The sequence below is a fragment of the Pristiophorus japonicus genome, chromosome 2, assembly GCF_044704955.1.
Source record: "Pristiophorus japonicus isolate sPriJap1 chromosome 2, sPriJap1.hap1, whole genome shotgun sequence".
Classification (NCBI taxonomy): Eukaryota; Metazoa; Chordata; class Chondrichthyes; family Pristiophoridae; genus Pristiophorus; species Pristiophorus japonicus.
Genome location: NC_091978.1, coordinates 333,238,640 through 333,253,491, shown reverse-complemented (window position 1 = coordinate 333,253,491; position 14,852 = coordinate 333,238,640). Strand labels below are relative to the sequence as shown.

Here is a 14,852-nt window from a genome sequence, read left to right as displayed (position 1 = left end):
AAATTAAAATCATGCTTGAATATTTTACAAACATTGAAATTGGCACATAAAACTGATAATTTGAAATCCTCATTCTAGCTGAAGTCAGAGCCAGTAACCATGATGCCTCTAATGATGGTCCTAGTTCAATCTGTAGTATAGCTACAACTGATCTGAAACTGGAATCAAAGGTAGCAAAAAACATGAACAAGCTGAGCAGCTGAAAAGTACTCCACCTTTTCCTGGAAAGAAGTTGTATTATCATTCACCTGTATTGAATTTCCTGAGCAACTGGGGAGTTACAGATGCCAAGGAAAAACATTTTTAAAACTTCTCAGAGTATGATGCAATGATTTTAAACTTCTTTCCTACACTCTTATTTTCTCGGGCCCCAAATTACTGGAGAAATTCTGTACCTATTAATAATAATGAAATTCCTTCACTATTTGTATAGAAGCAGGAGCACTTAAAAAATTCAGCCTAGTAATGGTTGTTTTTGGTCACTTATTTTGCCCTTACTACTATTAAAATCTGGTGCTTTTAACAGCAGCAGGACAAAAGTTGGATCAGCAGAACTGCTCTTGAAACAGCCCTTCTACAATTTAAAGTGGCTTTGGTGTCTGTAACATCAGATAATTAATGTCAACACCTCACCCAGCATTGAATTACCTCCTTTCATGTCCTGAGTGAAGGTGTTGCTACTGAACTAGGAGATTTTCATGCTAAGTTTAGGTTTTTATGGGTGTAAATTTGGTTACGATAGAAAGAGCACAAAATGAAGACGACAAATTAGATCTAATGTTTCTTGGTGTGTCGACTTATGACTTCTACTAGGAAAGATTCTGAGCTGGGTTAGCCAGGGGTAGACAGCAGGCAGCTAAATACAGAGAACAGTCTATTCCCCAATGATAGTGAAGCCCAAAATGCAGAACACCAAACTCAAAATTCCAATGGGGTTGCACGCAGAGAGTCAAGACTAAATGTAGCTTTCAGGTGAAATAGGGGTAGAGGGCAGAGGATAATTGGAGCAGGGCACACATACTTAATTCAGTCCCCATTTTAAAGTAATAAATTCTGTAATAGAAATACTTTGAGTTCATATTTAGATAACTCGGGAAGCAGAGAAATAGAGCCGGTTAGAGTGTAGTATGTTCTCTGCAGTACGGGCTGAGGAGCAGTTAGGTGCAGAACTGAGGAACTGTGGCGCAGTCACTGGTAGGAGGGTATAATTACAGTATGATAAGATTACATTCTTTGGCCTGGAACTTGCAGTCAGTAGCGAAGCGAAGGCGTTTACTGCCGGCCCCGAACTACACTTCGCACAAGGATCTCGCGATTCCTGTGTCAAGAACTTTTGAGTTTTCGAACATCCAATTCAAATCAACGGAGGTTAGTGGGGATCTCCTTATGTGAACTGCTGTGAATTCAACAAGTTATCTCAGCAGCCCAACAAAATGCAGAATTCTCAGAGACAGCAAGCAAGGAAATTCTAAGATTGGGGCTCTCACATGGGGAAAATGCAAACCTGAAATAAAGATGGACAAGTTTCTTAAAATGTTATATTTTTATTAAAATGGGCAAATTTCACACTGCACAAAATTAAAATTAGTTTTTCAGGCGCACAACATTAGTTTAAAAACAGAAAAATAGGAGTAGTAGGCTATTCAGCCCTTCGAGTCTGCACCGCCATTCAATATGATCATGGCTGATCCTCTATCTCAACATCATGGGCCCAAGTTTCCACAAGAAAAAAAACGGGCGCCCCTCCGAGCTGGGCGCCCGTTTTTCGCGCTTAAAAAAATCCTCGGTATTCTCCACCTACTTGCAGGTCCTCGGCGCAGTCAGCACGAGCTGTGGGGGGGCGGAGCCAGGTCCCTGCGCTGAAAACAGTGCCGGGACCTCTGCACATGCGTGCTACAGTGGGCACGTAAGTACAGTAGCTCCAGGCGCCGAACTGTGTGGGAGGGGCCTGAAAGGCTGCGTGAATAAGGCTCCTCCCACAGCCAGCTCCTGCTTTCCCCCCCCGCCCCTGACTGGACCCGACACCCGCTCCCCCCCTGCCTCCAGACCAGACCCGACACCCGCTCCCCCCCGCGGACCAGACCCGACACCCGCTCCCCCCCTGCCTCCAGACCAGACCCGACACCCGCTCCCCCCCGCGGACCAGACCCGACGCCCGCTCCCCCCCGCGGACCAGACCCGACACCCGCTCCCCCCCGCGGACCAGACCCGACACCCGCTCCCCCCCGCGGACCAGACCCGACACCCGCTCCCCCCCCGCGGACCAGACCCGACGCCCGCTCCCCCCCGCGGACCAGACCCGACGCCCGCTCCCCCCCGCGGACCAGACCCGACGCCCGCTCCCCCCCGCGGACCAGACCCGACGCCCGCTCCCCCCCGCGGACCGGACCCGACGCCCGCTCCCCCCCGCCGACCGGACCCGACGCCCGCTCCCCCCCGCCGACCGGACCCGACACCCGCTCCCCCCCGCCGACCGGACCCGACACCCGCTCCCCCCCGCCGACCGGACCCGACACCCGCTCCCCCCCGCCGACCGGACCCGACACCCGCTCCCCCCCGCCGACCGGACCCGACACCCGCTCCCCCCCGCCGACCGGACCCGACACCCGCTCCCCCCCGCCGACCGGACCCGACACCCGCTCCCCCCCGCCGACCGGACCCGACACCCGCTCCCCCCCGCCGACCGGACCCGACACCCGCTCCCCCCCGCCGACCGGACCCGACACCCGCTCCCCCCCGCCGACCGGACCCGACACCCGCTCCCCCCCGCCGACCGGACCCGACACCCGCTCCCCCCCGCCGACCGGACCCGACACCCGCTCCCCCCCGCCGACCGGACCCGACACCCGCTCCCCCCCGCCGACCGGACCCGACACCCGCTCCCCCCCGCCGACCGGACCCGACACCCGCTCCCCCCCGCCGACCGGACCCGACACCCGCTCCCCCCCGCCGACCGGACCCGACACCCGCTCCCCCCCGCCGACCGGACCCGACACCCGCTCCCCCCCGCCGACCGGACCCGACACCCGCTCCCCCCCGCCGACCGGACCCGACACCCGCTCCCCCCCGCCGACCGGACCCGACACCCGCTCCCCCCCGCCGACCGGACCCGACACCCGCTCCCCCCCGCCGACCGGACCCGACACCCGCTCCCCCCCGCCGACCGGACCCGACACCCGCTCCCCCCCGCCGACCGGACCCGACACCCGCTCCCCCCCGCCGACCGGACCCGACACCCGCTCCCCCCCGCCGACCGGACCCGACACCCGCTCCCCCCCGCCGACCGGACCCGACACCCGCTCCCCCCCGCCGACCGGACCCGACACCCGCTCCCCACCCCCCCCACCCCCCGCCGACCCGACTCTCTCTCTCCCCCCCCCCCCCCCGCTCAGCGACACGAACGGCTGCAGAATTCTCCCTGGCTGAAGCACTTTCACACAGGTAGGAAGATGGTTTATTTAATCTTTTCTTGGCTTATGTTTATTCAGGTTGGATTTATTTGTATAATATTTGTAGAAGTATAAATAAGGATTTATTGTAGAATTTAATGAGTTCCCTTCCCCCCCCACCTCGTTCTGGACGCCTAATTTGTAACCTGCGCCTGATTTTTTAATGTGTAGAACAGGTTTTTTCAGTTCTACAAAAATCTTCACTTGCTCCATTCTACTTTAGTTTGGAGTACGTTTTCACTGTGGAAACTTTCAAATCAGGCGTCAGTGGCCGGACACTCCCCCTTTTGAAGAAAAAATTCTGTTCCAAAGTAGAACTGTTCTAACTGACTAGAACTGCAGAAAACAAAATGTGGAGAATTGCGATTTCTAAGATAGTCCGTTCTCCACCAGTTGCTCCTAAAAATCAGGCGCAAATCATGTGGAAACTTGGGCCCCATATTCCTGCTTTCTCCCTATTCCCCTTAATGCCTTTTGTTTCTAGAAATCTATCTATCTCCCTCTTAAATATATTCAGTGACTTGGCCTCCACTGCCTTCTGTGGTAGAGAATTCCACAGGTTCACCACCCTGAGTGAAAACATTTCTCCTCATCTCGGTCCTAAATTTCCTACCCAGTCATCATCATAGGCGGTCCCTCGAAACAAGGATGACTTGCTTCCACGCCAAAAAAAGGACGAATCCTAAGACTGTGACCCTTTGTTTTAGACTTCCCAGCCAGGGGAAACATCCTCCCCGCATCCAGTCTATCCAACCGAGTCAGAATTTTATATGTTTCAATGAGATCCCCTCTCATTCTTCTAAATTCTAGCGAATACAGGCCTAGTCGACCCAATCCCTCCTCATACGACAGTCCTGCCTCTATGGCAAGTATATCCTTTCTTCGGCAAGGAGACCAAAACTGCACACAATACTCCAGCTGGGGTCTCACCAAGACCCTGTATAACTGTAGTAAGACATCCTTACTCCTGTACTCAAATCCTCTTGCAATGAAGGCCAACATACCATTTGCCTTCCTAACTGCTTGCTGCACTTGCATGTTTGCTTTCAATGACTGGAGTACAAGGACACCCAGGTCCCTCTGTACATCGACATTTCCCAGGCTATCACCATTTAAATAATACTTTGTCTTTACGTTTTTCCTCACAAAGTGCATAACTTCACATTTATCCACATTATACTGCATCTGCTATGTGTTTGCCCACTCACTCAACCTATCTAAATCACCTTGCAGCGTCTTTGCATCCTCCTCACAACTCAAAACATATTTTTGTGTCGTCAGCAAACTTGGAAATATTACATTTGGTTCCCTCATCCAAATCATTTATATATATATATTGTGAATGCTTGGGCCCCAGCTAATGATTCCTGTGATGCCCCACTAATCACTGCCCACCACCCCAAAAAAGACCCGTTTATTGCTACTCTGTTTCCTGTCAGTTAACCAATACATTACCCCCAATCCTATGTGCTTTAAATTTGCACACTAACCTCTTATGTGGGACTTTGGCGAATGATACTTTAGGGGTTGACTGTGGATGGGCAATGGCAGACATTTAGAGACCGCATGGATGAATTACAACAATTGTACATTCCTATCTGGCGTAAAAATAAAAAAGGGAAAGTGGCTCAACCGTGGCTATCTAGGGAAATCAGGGATAGTATTAAAGCCAAGGAAGTGGCATACAAATTGGCCAGAAATAGCAGCGAACCTGGGGACTGGGAGAAATTTAGAACTCAGCAGAGGAGGACTAAGGGTTTGATTAGGGCAGGGAAAATGGAGTACGAGAAGAAGCTTGCAGGGAACATTAAGGCGAATTGCAAAAGTTTCTATAGGTATGTAAAGAGAAAAAGGTTAGTAAAGACAAACGTAGGTCCCCTGCAGTCAGAATCAGGGGAAGTCATAACGGGGAACAAAGAAATGGCAGACCAATTGAACAAGTACTTTGGTTCAGTATTCACTAAGGAGGACACAAACAACCTTCCGGATATAAAAGGGGTCAGAGTGTCTAGTAAGGAGGAGGAACTGAGGGAAATCTTTATTAGTCAGGAAATTGTGTTGGGGAAATTGATGGGATTGAAGACCGATAAATCCCCAGGGCCTGATGGACTGCATCCCAGAGTACTTAAGGAGGTGGCCTTGGAAATAGCGGATGCATTGACAGTCATTTTCCAACATTCCATTGACTCTGGATCAGTTCCTATCGAGTGGAGGGTAGCCAATGTAACCCCACTTTTAAAAAAAGGAGGGAGAGAGAAAGCAGGGAATTATAGACCGGTCAGCCTGACCTCAGTAGTGGGTAAAATGATGGAATCAATTATTAAGGATGTCATAGCAGCGCATTTGGAAAATGGTGACATGATAGGTCCAAGTCAGCATGGATTTGTGAAAGGGAGATCATGCTTGACAAATCTTCTGGAATTTTTTGAGGATGTTTCCAGTAAAGTGGACAAAGGAGAACCAGTTGATGTGGTATATTTGGACTTTCAGAAGGCTTTCGACAAGGTCCCACACAGGAGATTAATGTGCAAAGTTAAAGCACATGGGATTGGGGGTAGTGTGCTGACGTGGATTGAGAACTGGTTGTCAGACAGGAAGCAAAGAGTAGGAGTAAATGGGTACTTTTCAGAATGGCAGGCAGTGACTAGTGGGGTACCGCAAGGTTCTGTGCTGGGGCCCCAGCTGTTTACATTGTACATTAATGATTTAGACGAGGGGATTAAATGTAGTATCTCCAAATTTGCGGATGACACTAAGTTGGGTGGCAGTGTGAGCTGCGAGGAGGATGCTATGAGGCTGCAGAGTGACTTGGATAGGTTAGGTGAGTGGGCAAATGCGTGGCAGATGAAGTATAATGTGGATAAATGTGAGGTTATCCACTTTGGTGGTAAAAAGAGAGACAGACTATTATCTGAATGGTGACAGATTAGGAAGGGGGAAGGTGCAGCGAGACCTGGGTGTCATGGTACATCAGTCATTGAAGGTTGGCATGCAGGTACAGCAGGCGGTTAAGAAAGCAAATGGCATGTTGGCCTTCATAGAGAGGGGATTTGAGTACAGGGGCAGGGAGGTGTTGCTACAGTTGTATAGGGCCTTGGTGAGGCCACACCTGGAGTATTGTGTACAGTTTTGGTCTCCTAACTTGAGGAAGGACGTTCTTGCTATTGAGGGAGTTCAGCGAAGATTCACCAGACTGATTCCCGGGATGGTGGGACTGACCTATCAAGAAAGACTGGATCAACTGGGCTTGTATTCACTGGAGTTCAGAAGAGTGAGAGGGGACCTCATAGAAACGTTTAAAATTCTGACGGGTTTGGACAGGTTGGATGCAGGAAGAATGTTCCCAATGTTGGGGAGGTCCAGAACCAGGGGTCACAGTCTAAGGATAAGGGGTAAGCCATTTAGGACCGAGATGAGGAGAAACTTCTTCACCCAGAGAGTGGTGAACCTGTGGAATTCTCTACCACAGAAAGTAGTTGAGGCCAATTCACTAAATATATTCAAAAGGGAGTTAGATGAAGTCCTTACTACTCGGGGGATCAAGGGGTATGGCGAGAAAGCAGGAAGGGGGTACTGAAGTTTCATGTTCAGCCATGAACTCATTGAATGGTGGTGCAGGCTAGAAGGGCTGAATGGCCTGCTCCTGCACCTATTTTCTATGTGTCTATGTTTATCAAAGGCCTTCTGAAAATCCAAATACACTACATCCACTGGTTCTCCCTTATTTATTCCATCAGTTACATCCTCAAAAAATTCCAATAGGTTTGTCAAACATTTTCCTTTTATAAATCCAAGTTGACTTTGTTTAATCCCACTAATATTATCTAAGTGTGCCATTATCACATCCTTTATAATAGCATTTTCCATACTACTGATCAGCCATGATCGCATTAAATGGCGGAGCAGGCTCGAGGGTCCGTATGGCCTTCTCCTGCTTCTATTTCTTATGTTATGATGTCAGGCTAACTGGTCTGTAGCTCCCCGTTTTCTCTTTCCCTCCTTTTTTAAACAATGGGGTTACATTTGCCACTCTCCAATCTGTAGGAACTGTTCCATAATTTATAGAATTACACCTAATCCTTTTGGGTCTAACTTTCAGTGGGGAATTTAACAGTGTACTTACTGCGGAAGAGCCAACATTTGCGTCGGGGGGTGAAACCACAGCGCAGCCGGTGTTGGAGTTGTACATGTGCCAAACCTCGAAGTTGCAGTCAGTTTCAAAGGCGGAACAACAGCAAACGCTACCAGTTCACCATCATCCTGACCGCAAATTCTGGGCCATAGTTTCCATTATAAGGGCTCAAAATTGGCCAGGAGTTGCTCCGTTTTTTTTGGAGTTACTTGGTTTTTATGGCGCAAGTTAAAAATCCCCACTTTCCCCAATAAGCTTGCTCCAGAGTAACTGAGTTAGTTAAGATTTTTTTTAGTTTAGTTTTTTTTCTCAAAAGGGGGTGTTCCCAGTCACCTACGCCAGTTTTGGCCATTTAGGCAACTTTGGCCAGCTAATAGTTACTCCAAATCTACTTAGGTCAGCGTATTTGGCCACTTCAGAAAATTCTTGGGAGAGTTAAGAAATCGGCACAGGTTAGTACATTTTAAGCACCAAGACTTACAAAGCACTAAACAAAGCACAAAAAGTAATAAGCATTCAAGATCAAATAAAAAAAAATAGAAGGAAGCAGAGAGGAACCGCACCTAAAGCACCAGACTTACAAAGTTTTAAGGAAAGATTAAAAGAAAATAAAAGGAACTCGGCAAACATAAACTCTGCCTGTTTACCAAAAACACCACCTCCTGCTTTACTATTATAAGGAGGTCCCGCCCGACCAAACCTGAAATGAAAATATTGGACCAAAAAGCACCCTTATTCATCAAACACCGATGATTAAACTTTCTACTTAACCTCAATAGTCTTAACCTATTTAACACTACTCTTCCTGACATTGACCCTGACCATCTCAATCACAGTAGTTTAAACCACGAACACAAGCAGCTACTTACACACCAGGCCTGTGCGGGAGACCACTCGGCCAGGGCTAGGGGCGGCAACTGCAGCATCAGGTCCCTCTCACACAGGCTGCAGGACGCGCTGGGGGCGAGGAACTACTGCGCATGCGCGCACACTCGAACGTGCATGTGCAGACATCCCGACACTGTTTTCAGTGCCAGGACGCTGGCTCCACCCCCAATTCACTGGCCACACTATGCCACCACCGAGGAGAGGCGAGACAGCGGCCAAAGTCGAGAGGAAGGTTTTTGGCGTGCTTGGAGTCATGGAAAAGCGGCGCACCTCGGGTGAGTGCGCCCAAAATCAGCAGAGGCCAATTTTGAGCCCTAAATGTGGACATAGAGATGCTTATAATAGAAAAAGTTGATGGAAGGTGCATGTAGATGTAAAATTTTAATATGTTTTATATAGATTGACAAAATATCAGAGATACTTGATGTGCAACTTAAGGAGGGAACGGTAATTATTGAGTTCTGTATGAAGCATTTTTATGACATTATAAACAAAAAATTGCAACAATGACAATCATTAATGATGCATTCATTTCACAGTTTACATCTCTGTGCTGGGTGTTGATAAATATTGCTTTAAAAGATCTGCCTGAACAATTTTACGGAGACATCTTAATTCACAAATCAGTTCTAATTTGACAAAATTTAACATGAAAAATTGTGTTCTTCGCTGTCACGATTCAATGTTTGCACTTTCAGAAACTAAGCAACACTTACCAACCACTCTAGTGTTGTAGTAGTCTGGCAGCATCCGTTCACAGAGTGCAACTAGCAACCAAAAAGCTTCCTCCTCTTTTGCGTATAGTAGCAGCACTGACGTGACAATGTTCATTGCCTGTATGTGTACATAGAGACATTATTCAGTAAGAAGCTGTACAAACTATTCTACATCAAATTCCAATTAGGATTTGTTTGTGCCAGTGGTGAAAAAGACAACAAAAAGTTACCACTGAATAGAACCACAGAATTTTACAGCACAGAAGGAAGCTATCATTCTGGCTCTCTGGATAGCTTACCACTTAGTCTTGACTTTCCCCATACCTTTTAAAAATTTTCTCTTTTAAATATTTATCCACTTTACTTATTATGGAATCTGCTTCCATCACTGTTTCTGGTAGGACTTTCAACAACCCTCTGCATAAAAAAAAATCTCCTAACCACTCTTTGTCCTTTATATGAAAGTCTGAAATTTGCTACAAACTCATCGACCAGTGGAAATAAATTTCCCGCTATGCCTTATTGAAACATAGAAACATAGAAAATAGGTGCAGGAGTAGGCCATTCGGCGCTTCGAGCCTGCACCACCATTCAATAAGATCATGGCTGATCATTCCCTCAGTACCCCTTTCCTGCTTTCTCTCCATACCTCTTGATCCCCTTAGCCGTAAGGGCAATATCTAACTCCCTCTTGAATATATCCAATGAACTGGCATCAACAACTCTCTGTGGCAGGTAATTCCACAGGTTAACAACTCTCTGAGTGAAGAAGTTTCTCCTCATCTCAGTCCTAAATGGCCTACCACTTATCCCAAGACTGTCCCTTGGTTCTGAACTTCCCCAACATCAGGAACATTCTACCTGCATCTAACCTGTCCAATCCCATCATAATCTTATATGTTTCTATGAGATCCTCTCTCATCCTTCTAAACTCCAATGTATAAAGGCCCAGTTGATCCAGTCTCTCCTCATATGTCAGTCCTGCCATCCCTGGAATCAGTCTGGTGAACCTTCGCTGCATTCCCCAAATAGCAAGAACATCCTTCCTCAGATTATCAAAACCTTTATAATTTAAAGCACTTTTATTAAATGTCCTCTGACATTCTTTTGTCCATGAAAAAGAGCCCCAATTTCTCTAGTCTTTCCTCATAACTAAATCCTCTCATCCCTGGTATTATCTTAAACACTGTCTTGATGACCTTGACATCTTGCCTACAGTAAGGCGCCCAAAACTGGGCATAATATTCCAACTGTGGCCAAACCAATGATTTGTATAGGTTTATCTCTTTGCTTTTGTGATATCTTACCCTTATTTATAAAACTTAGGATCCCATATCCTTTTTTGTAAGCAGCTTTTTCAACCTATCTTACTACTTTTAAAGATTTGTGTATCTGATTTTTGCATCACCTCAATGTTTTCTATATCTGGCTTGATGTTTTGTTTTATTATTAGCCCTAGGTTTATCAGATGCTTCTTTAAGTCTCATTTTAATTTTATCTCCTCTACACATCCAAGGAACTCCTCGTTTTTGCTGCAGCACCTTTACTTCCTGTGGGAATATGTTCAGTCTGTATCATAATTATCTCCTGTTTGAACAATTCCCATTGTCTGTGCAGTCTTATTTTTCTTCCAGTTTAACTAGCTTAGTTCCCTATTCATCTCCCTGAAATTTGCTTTTTCCCAATCAAGCACCTTATCTTTGACTGTTCCTTCTCCTTTAAGTATATTAAACCTAATTATGTTATGGTTCCTGCTTACTAATTATTCCTCTATCCTTGCATTACCTTTTGGCCCACTTCATTTCTAGAACTAGATCCAGCACTCTCTCTTTCCTGGTTTGCCTAAAGGCCATCCATTATATATCCTTGTTGTTCCTACATTTTTCCCTAATTTTATATATATTCGTTATATATATCCCCAAAAGCGTATCAAGTTCCCTTCTTATTCAGTCACTAACATAATAGATTCAGCTTTTGCGCCATTTCCTATATTATTTTTATATTCTAGCGCTGTAATGGATTATTTCATGAACATTACCACCTCTCCTCCCTTTTTTCCTACTATATCCTGCCTGAATATTATTACATAGAATATACAGCTCAGAAACAGCCGAACTATTCCAGGCCAGCGTTTATGCTCCACTCAAGCCTCCTTTCAGCTATCCTCATTTAACTAACAGCATAACTCTCTATTCCCTTCTCCCTCATATGCTTATCTAGCCCCATCCCACCTTAAACCCATCTATACTATACACCTCAAACACTCCTTGTGGTAGCAAGTTCCACATTTTCACCACTCTCTGGATAAGGAAGTTTCTTTTGGATTTCCTGATGAATATCTTGTGTTGATGGCCTCTAGGTTTGCTCTTTCCACAAGTGGAAACACTCTCTCTCTGTCTACTCTATCAAAATATTAGAGACCTAGTCTGTTCATTATTTCCAGATAGATATAACCTCGCATTTCTGGTATCATCCTTGTAAATCTTTTTTGTACCCTCTACAGTGCCTCTATATGTTTTTTATGAAATGGCGACCAGAATTGTACACCGTACTCAAAGTGTGATCTAACCAAGGTTTGATACAAGTTTAGCATAACTTCCCTACTTTTCAATTCTATCCCCCTAGAAATAAACCCTAGTGCTTGGTTTGCTTTTTTATAGCCTTATTAACCTGCATCGCTACTTTTAGTGAGTAATGTATTTGTATTCAGAAATCCCTTTGCTCCTCTACCCCATTTAGATTATTTTCCAAGTAATATGTGACCTCCTTATTTTTCTTACCAGAATGTACTACCTCACACTTATCTGTGTTGAAATTCATTTGCCAATTATATGCCCATTCTGCAAGTTTATGAATATCTTCTTGTAATTTGTTGCAGTCCTCCTCAGTATTAACTATCCCCCCAATTTGGTGTCAGCCGCAAAATTAGAAATTGTGCTTTTGATTCCAAAGTTTAAATCGTTAATATAAATTGTGAACAACTTTGGTCCCAGCATTGATTCTTGTGAGAACCCCCTTTCCACCTTCTGCCACTCTGAATAGCTACCCTTTACCCTACTCTCTTTCTGTCTTGAGACCAGCTAGCTATCCACTCTACTTGTCCTGACTCCATTTGATCTGACCTTATTCGTTAGTCTATTATGTGGCACATTATCGAAGGCCTTTTGGAAATCTAGATAAATTACATCTGCTGCATTACCCTTATCTACTCTCTCTGTGAGATCTTCAAAGAATTCAATGAGGTTGGTCAAACACGACTTTCCCTTTTGAAGTCCATGCTGATTATTCATTATATTATTTTTGGTTTCTCCTTTAGTAGGGATTCCATTATTTTTGCTACCACGGATGTTAATATTTTATAACTAGGAATGTTCAGCTCCCTAGCCTAGTCTAACACACACCTCTGTTAATACTAGTATACCATGCCCTCATATCAATTTGTGCATTAATATTTATATACAACTCAAGCCCTTCTGTTGGGCAATCTTATCTTTACTAACTTTAATCAGTGGAACTGATTTTTTTTTAATGCACATTTTGTAGCTCATGAATTATGAAATACAGTGGAGTAAGAAACAGACTTCAAAAGATCAAATCCACAGGAAACCATATTAAAAATCAAACACAATATCACATTTAGTCCATTCCTTCCAAGAGCCATTTACAGTTTGCTAAGGGTATTTAATTTAATTTAATCCATGGATAGTAGGAGCATGTGTGCGCACTAGGTCCATGCAGCAGAACTTGGGTCTCGTGTCATCTTGGTTAACCCTTGCCACTAGATCAAAACCTAGCTCTGACAAGCCCGTGTGGTGGCTGGTGTGCAATGGCCACCCCACGTTAAAAGAATCCACGCACAGGCATCTTCTACCCTTCACTATGTAGTTCGCGACCTAAAATGTCAGGCCCCTCATTGAAACACCTGTGAACTCATTCCTTTTTGGTACGGAAATGGGTCATCCTTGATACGAGGGACTGCCTAATATTATACTATACCAAGGGAAATGAGTAACAATAGATAAAACCCTAAATTTCTCAACACCTAAAAGTAGAGAACTCTGGCAGATTAATCCAAGATTTTATGAAAATCTGAACGAATACATTCCACAGATGACATTCCAGACCACTGTACGAACATAGGAACAGGAGTAGCTCGTTGAGGCTCTTTGCCATGAAATACAATCATGGTTGATTTGTATCTTAACTCCATCTGCCAGCCTTGGTTTATTATCCCCAACAGCTTTACCTAACAAAAATCTATCAATCTCAGTTTTGAAATTTTTTTTAACTGACCCAGCCAAAACAGCTTTTATGGGGAGAAAGTTCCAGATTTACACTATCCTTTGTCTGAAGAAGTGCTTCCTGACTATATCCTTGAATGGTCTAGCTCTAATTTTAAGGTTATGCCCTCTTGTTCTGCACTCCCCCACCAGAGAAAATAGTTTATCTCTACCCAATCAAATCCTTTAATCATCTTTAACATCTCAATTAGATCACCCCTTAGTCTTCTAATACTATATACTGAAGGTAATACAAGCCTACTCTATGTTATGTAACCCGTCATTGTAATTTAACCTTTTTAGCTACAGTATCATTCTGATAGATCTGTGCTGCACCCCCTCAAAGTTCAATATAGCCTTCCCGAGATGCAGTGATGCCCAGAAATGAACGCCATACTCTAAATGAGGTTTAACCAGAGCTTTATATAAATGTAACATAACTGCCACCTTTTTGTATTCCAGTCCCTTGACATAAAGGGCAACATTCCATTAGCCTTTTAGATTATTTTTTGTACCGGTCCACCGGTTCTGTACTTGGATCCCTAATTCTCTCTACTCCTCCACAGTTCCTAGCTTTTCACCATTTAGAAAATACTCTGATCTATGCTATACCAGTATGACTGGAACCACAGACTATTTGATCATGTAGCTATCCTTCAATCCTGTTCTCAACCACATTCTTATTCAGTTTACCTTTAAACAAGTTAATCAAACACAGCATTAGCTACTTTAAATGAGTCTGTCCTACATTACCACTATTTTGTAAAGGCAAAAATTTCTAACCTCAAATTTCCCGGTGAAGAATTTTGATTAACCGAGGGATCTTCTTGTTAGGCGCCAAGATTGCTTAATTTAGGTGCATCAGGTTCTCTTGAACCATCAATCAGATTCAACTTTTTTCTTTACCATCTTTTTGAAGTTGCTTTCAGCATGGTTTAATTTTTAGATATTTTCTTTTTTTATTTATGTGTCCTGCTCTGGAGATGGTTGGGATTTAGTCCAGGAGAACATACATATCTGAGAATTTTATTAACCATTTGATTACAATAATCAATCTCAAATCAGTAAAGCATGGATATCAGTTTCCCTTTTCAATTTGATTTTGCACCTTTACTGTCTGTACTTCCAGCAATGCACATTAATGGCATTAACATGCACAAGCACACAAAGGGCTTCACTGAGGCAATGTATTTGATTAACCCCATCTCCAATAATGAAGCTAAGTAGATGCTACTTATTTAGCATTTGGCCTCAGTGGCAATTGCAACAGTTTAGTCTTCTAAGCTGCCTTAATATCCACACAACTGAAAATCATTCCCACTGAGACCAATCACAACAATTTCAGCAGCACTTCAGTTAAAATAATCTAATTCACTACAGATTAAAG

The 14,852-nt window shown here is 44.7% G+C and overlaps 1 protein-coding gene across 3 annotated transcripts in view; it reads right to left on the bottom strand.

Moving 5' to 3' along the window:
- The window catches only part of tbc1d9 (TBC1 domain family, member 9 (with GRAM domain)), a 79,542-nt gene that overhangs the window by 27,734 nt on the left and 36,956 nt on the right, over nucleotides 1-14,852 (bottom strand). For all 3 annotated transcript variants that reach the window (XM_070872138.1, XM_070872140.1, XM_070872139.1), the window contains exon 11: nucleotides 9,186-9,303. In XM_070872138.1, coding sequence (XP_070728239.1) covers nucleotides 9,186-9,303 — 118 coding nt within the window. The remainder of the gene's footprint in view (nucleotides 1-9,185; nucleotides 9,304-14,852) is intronic.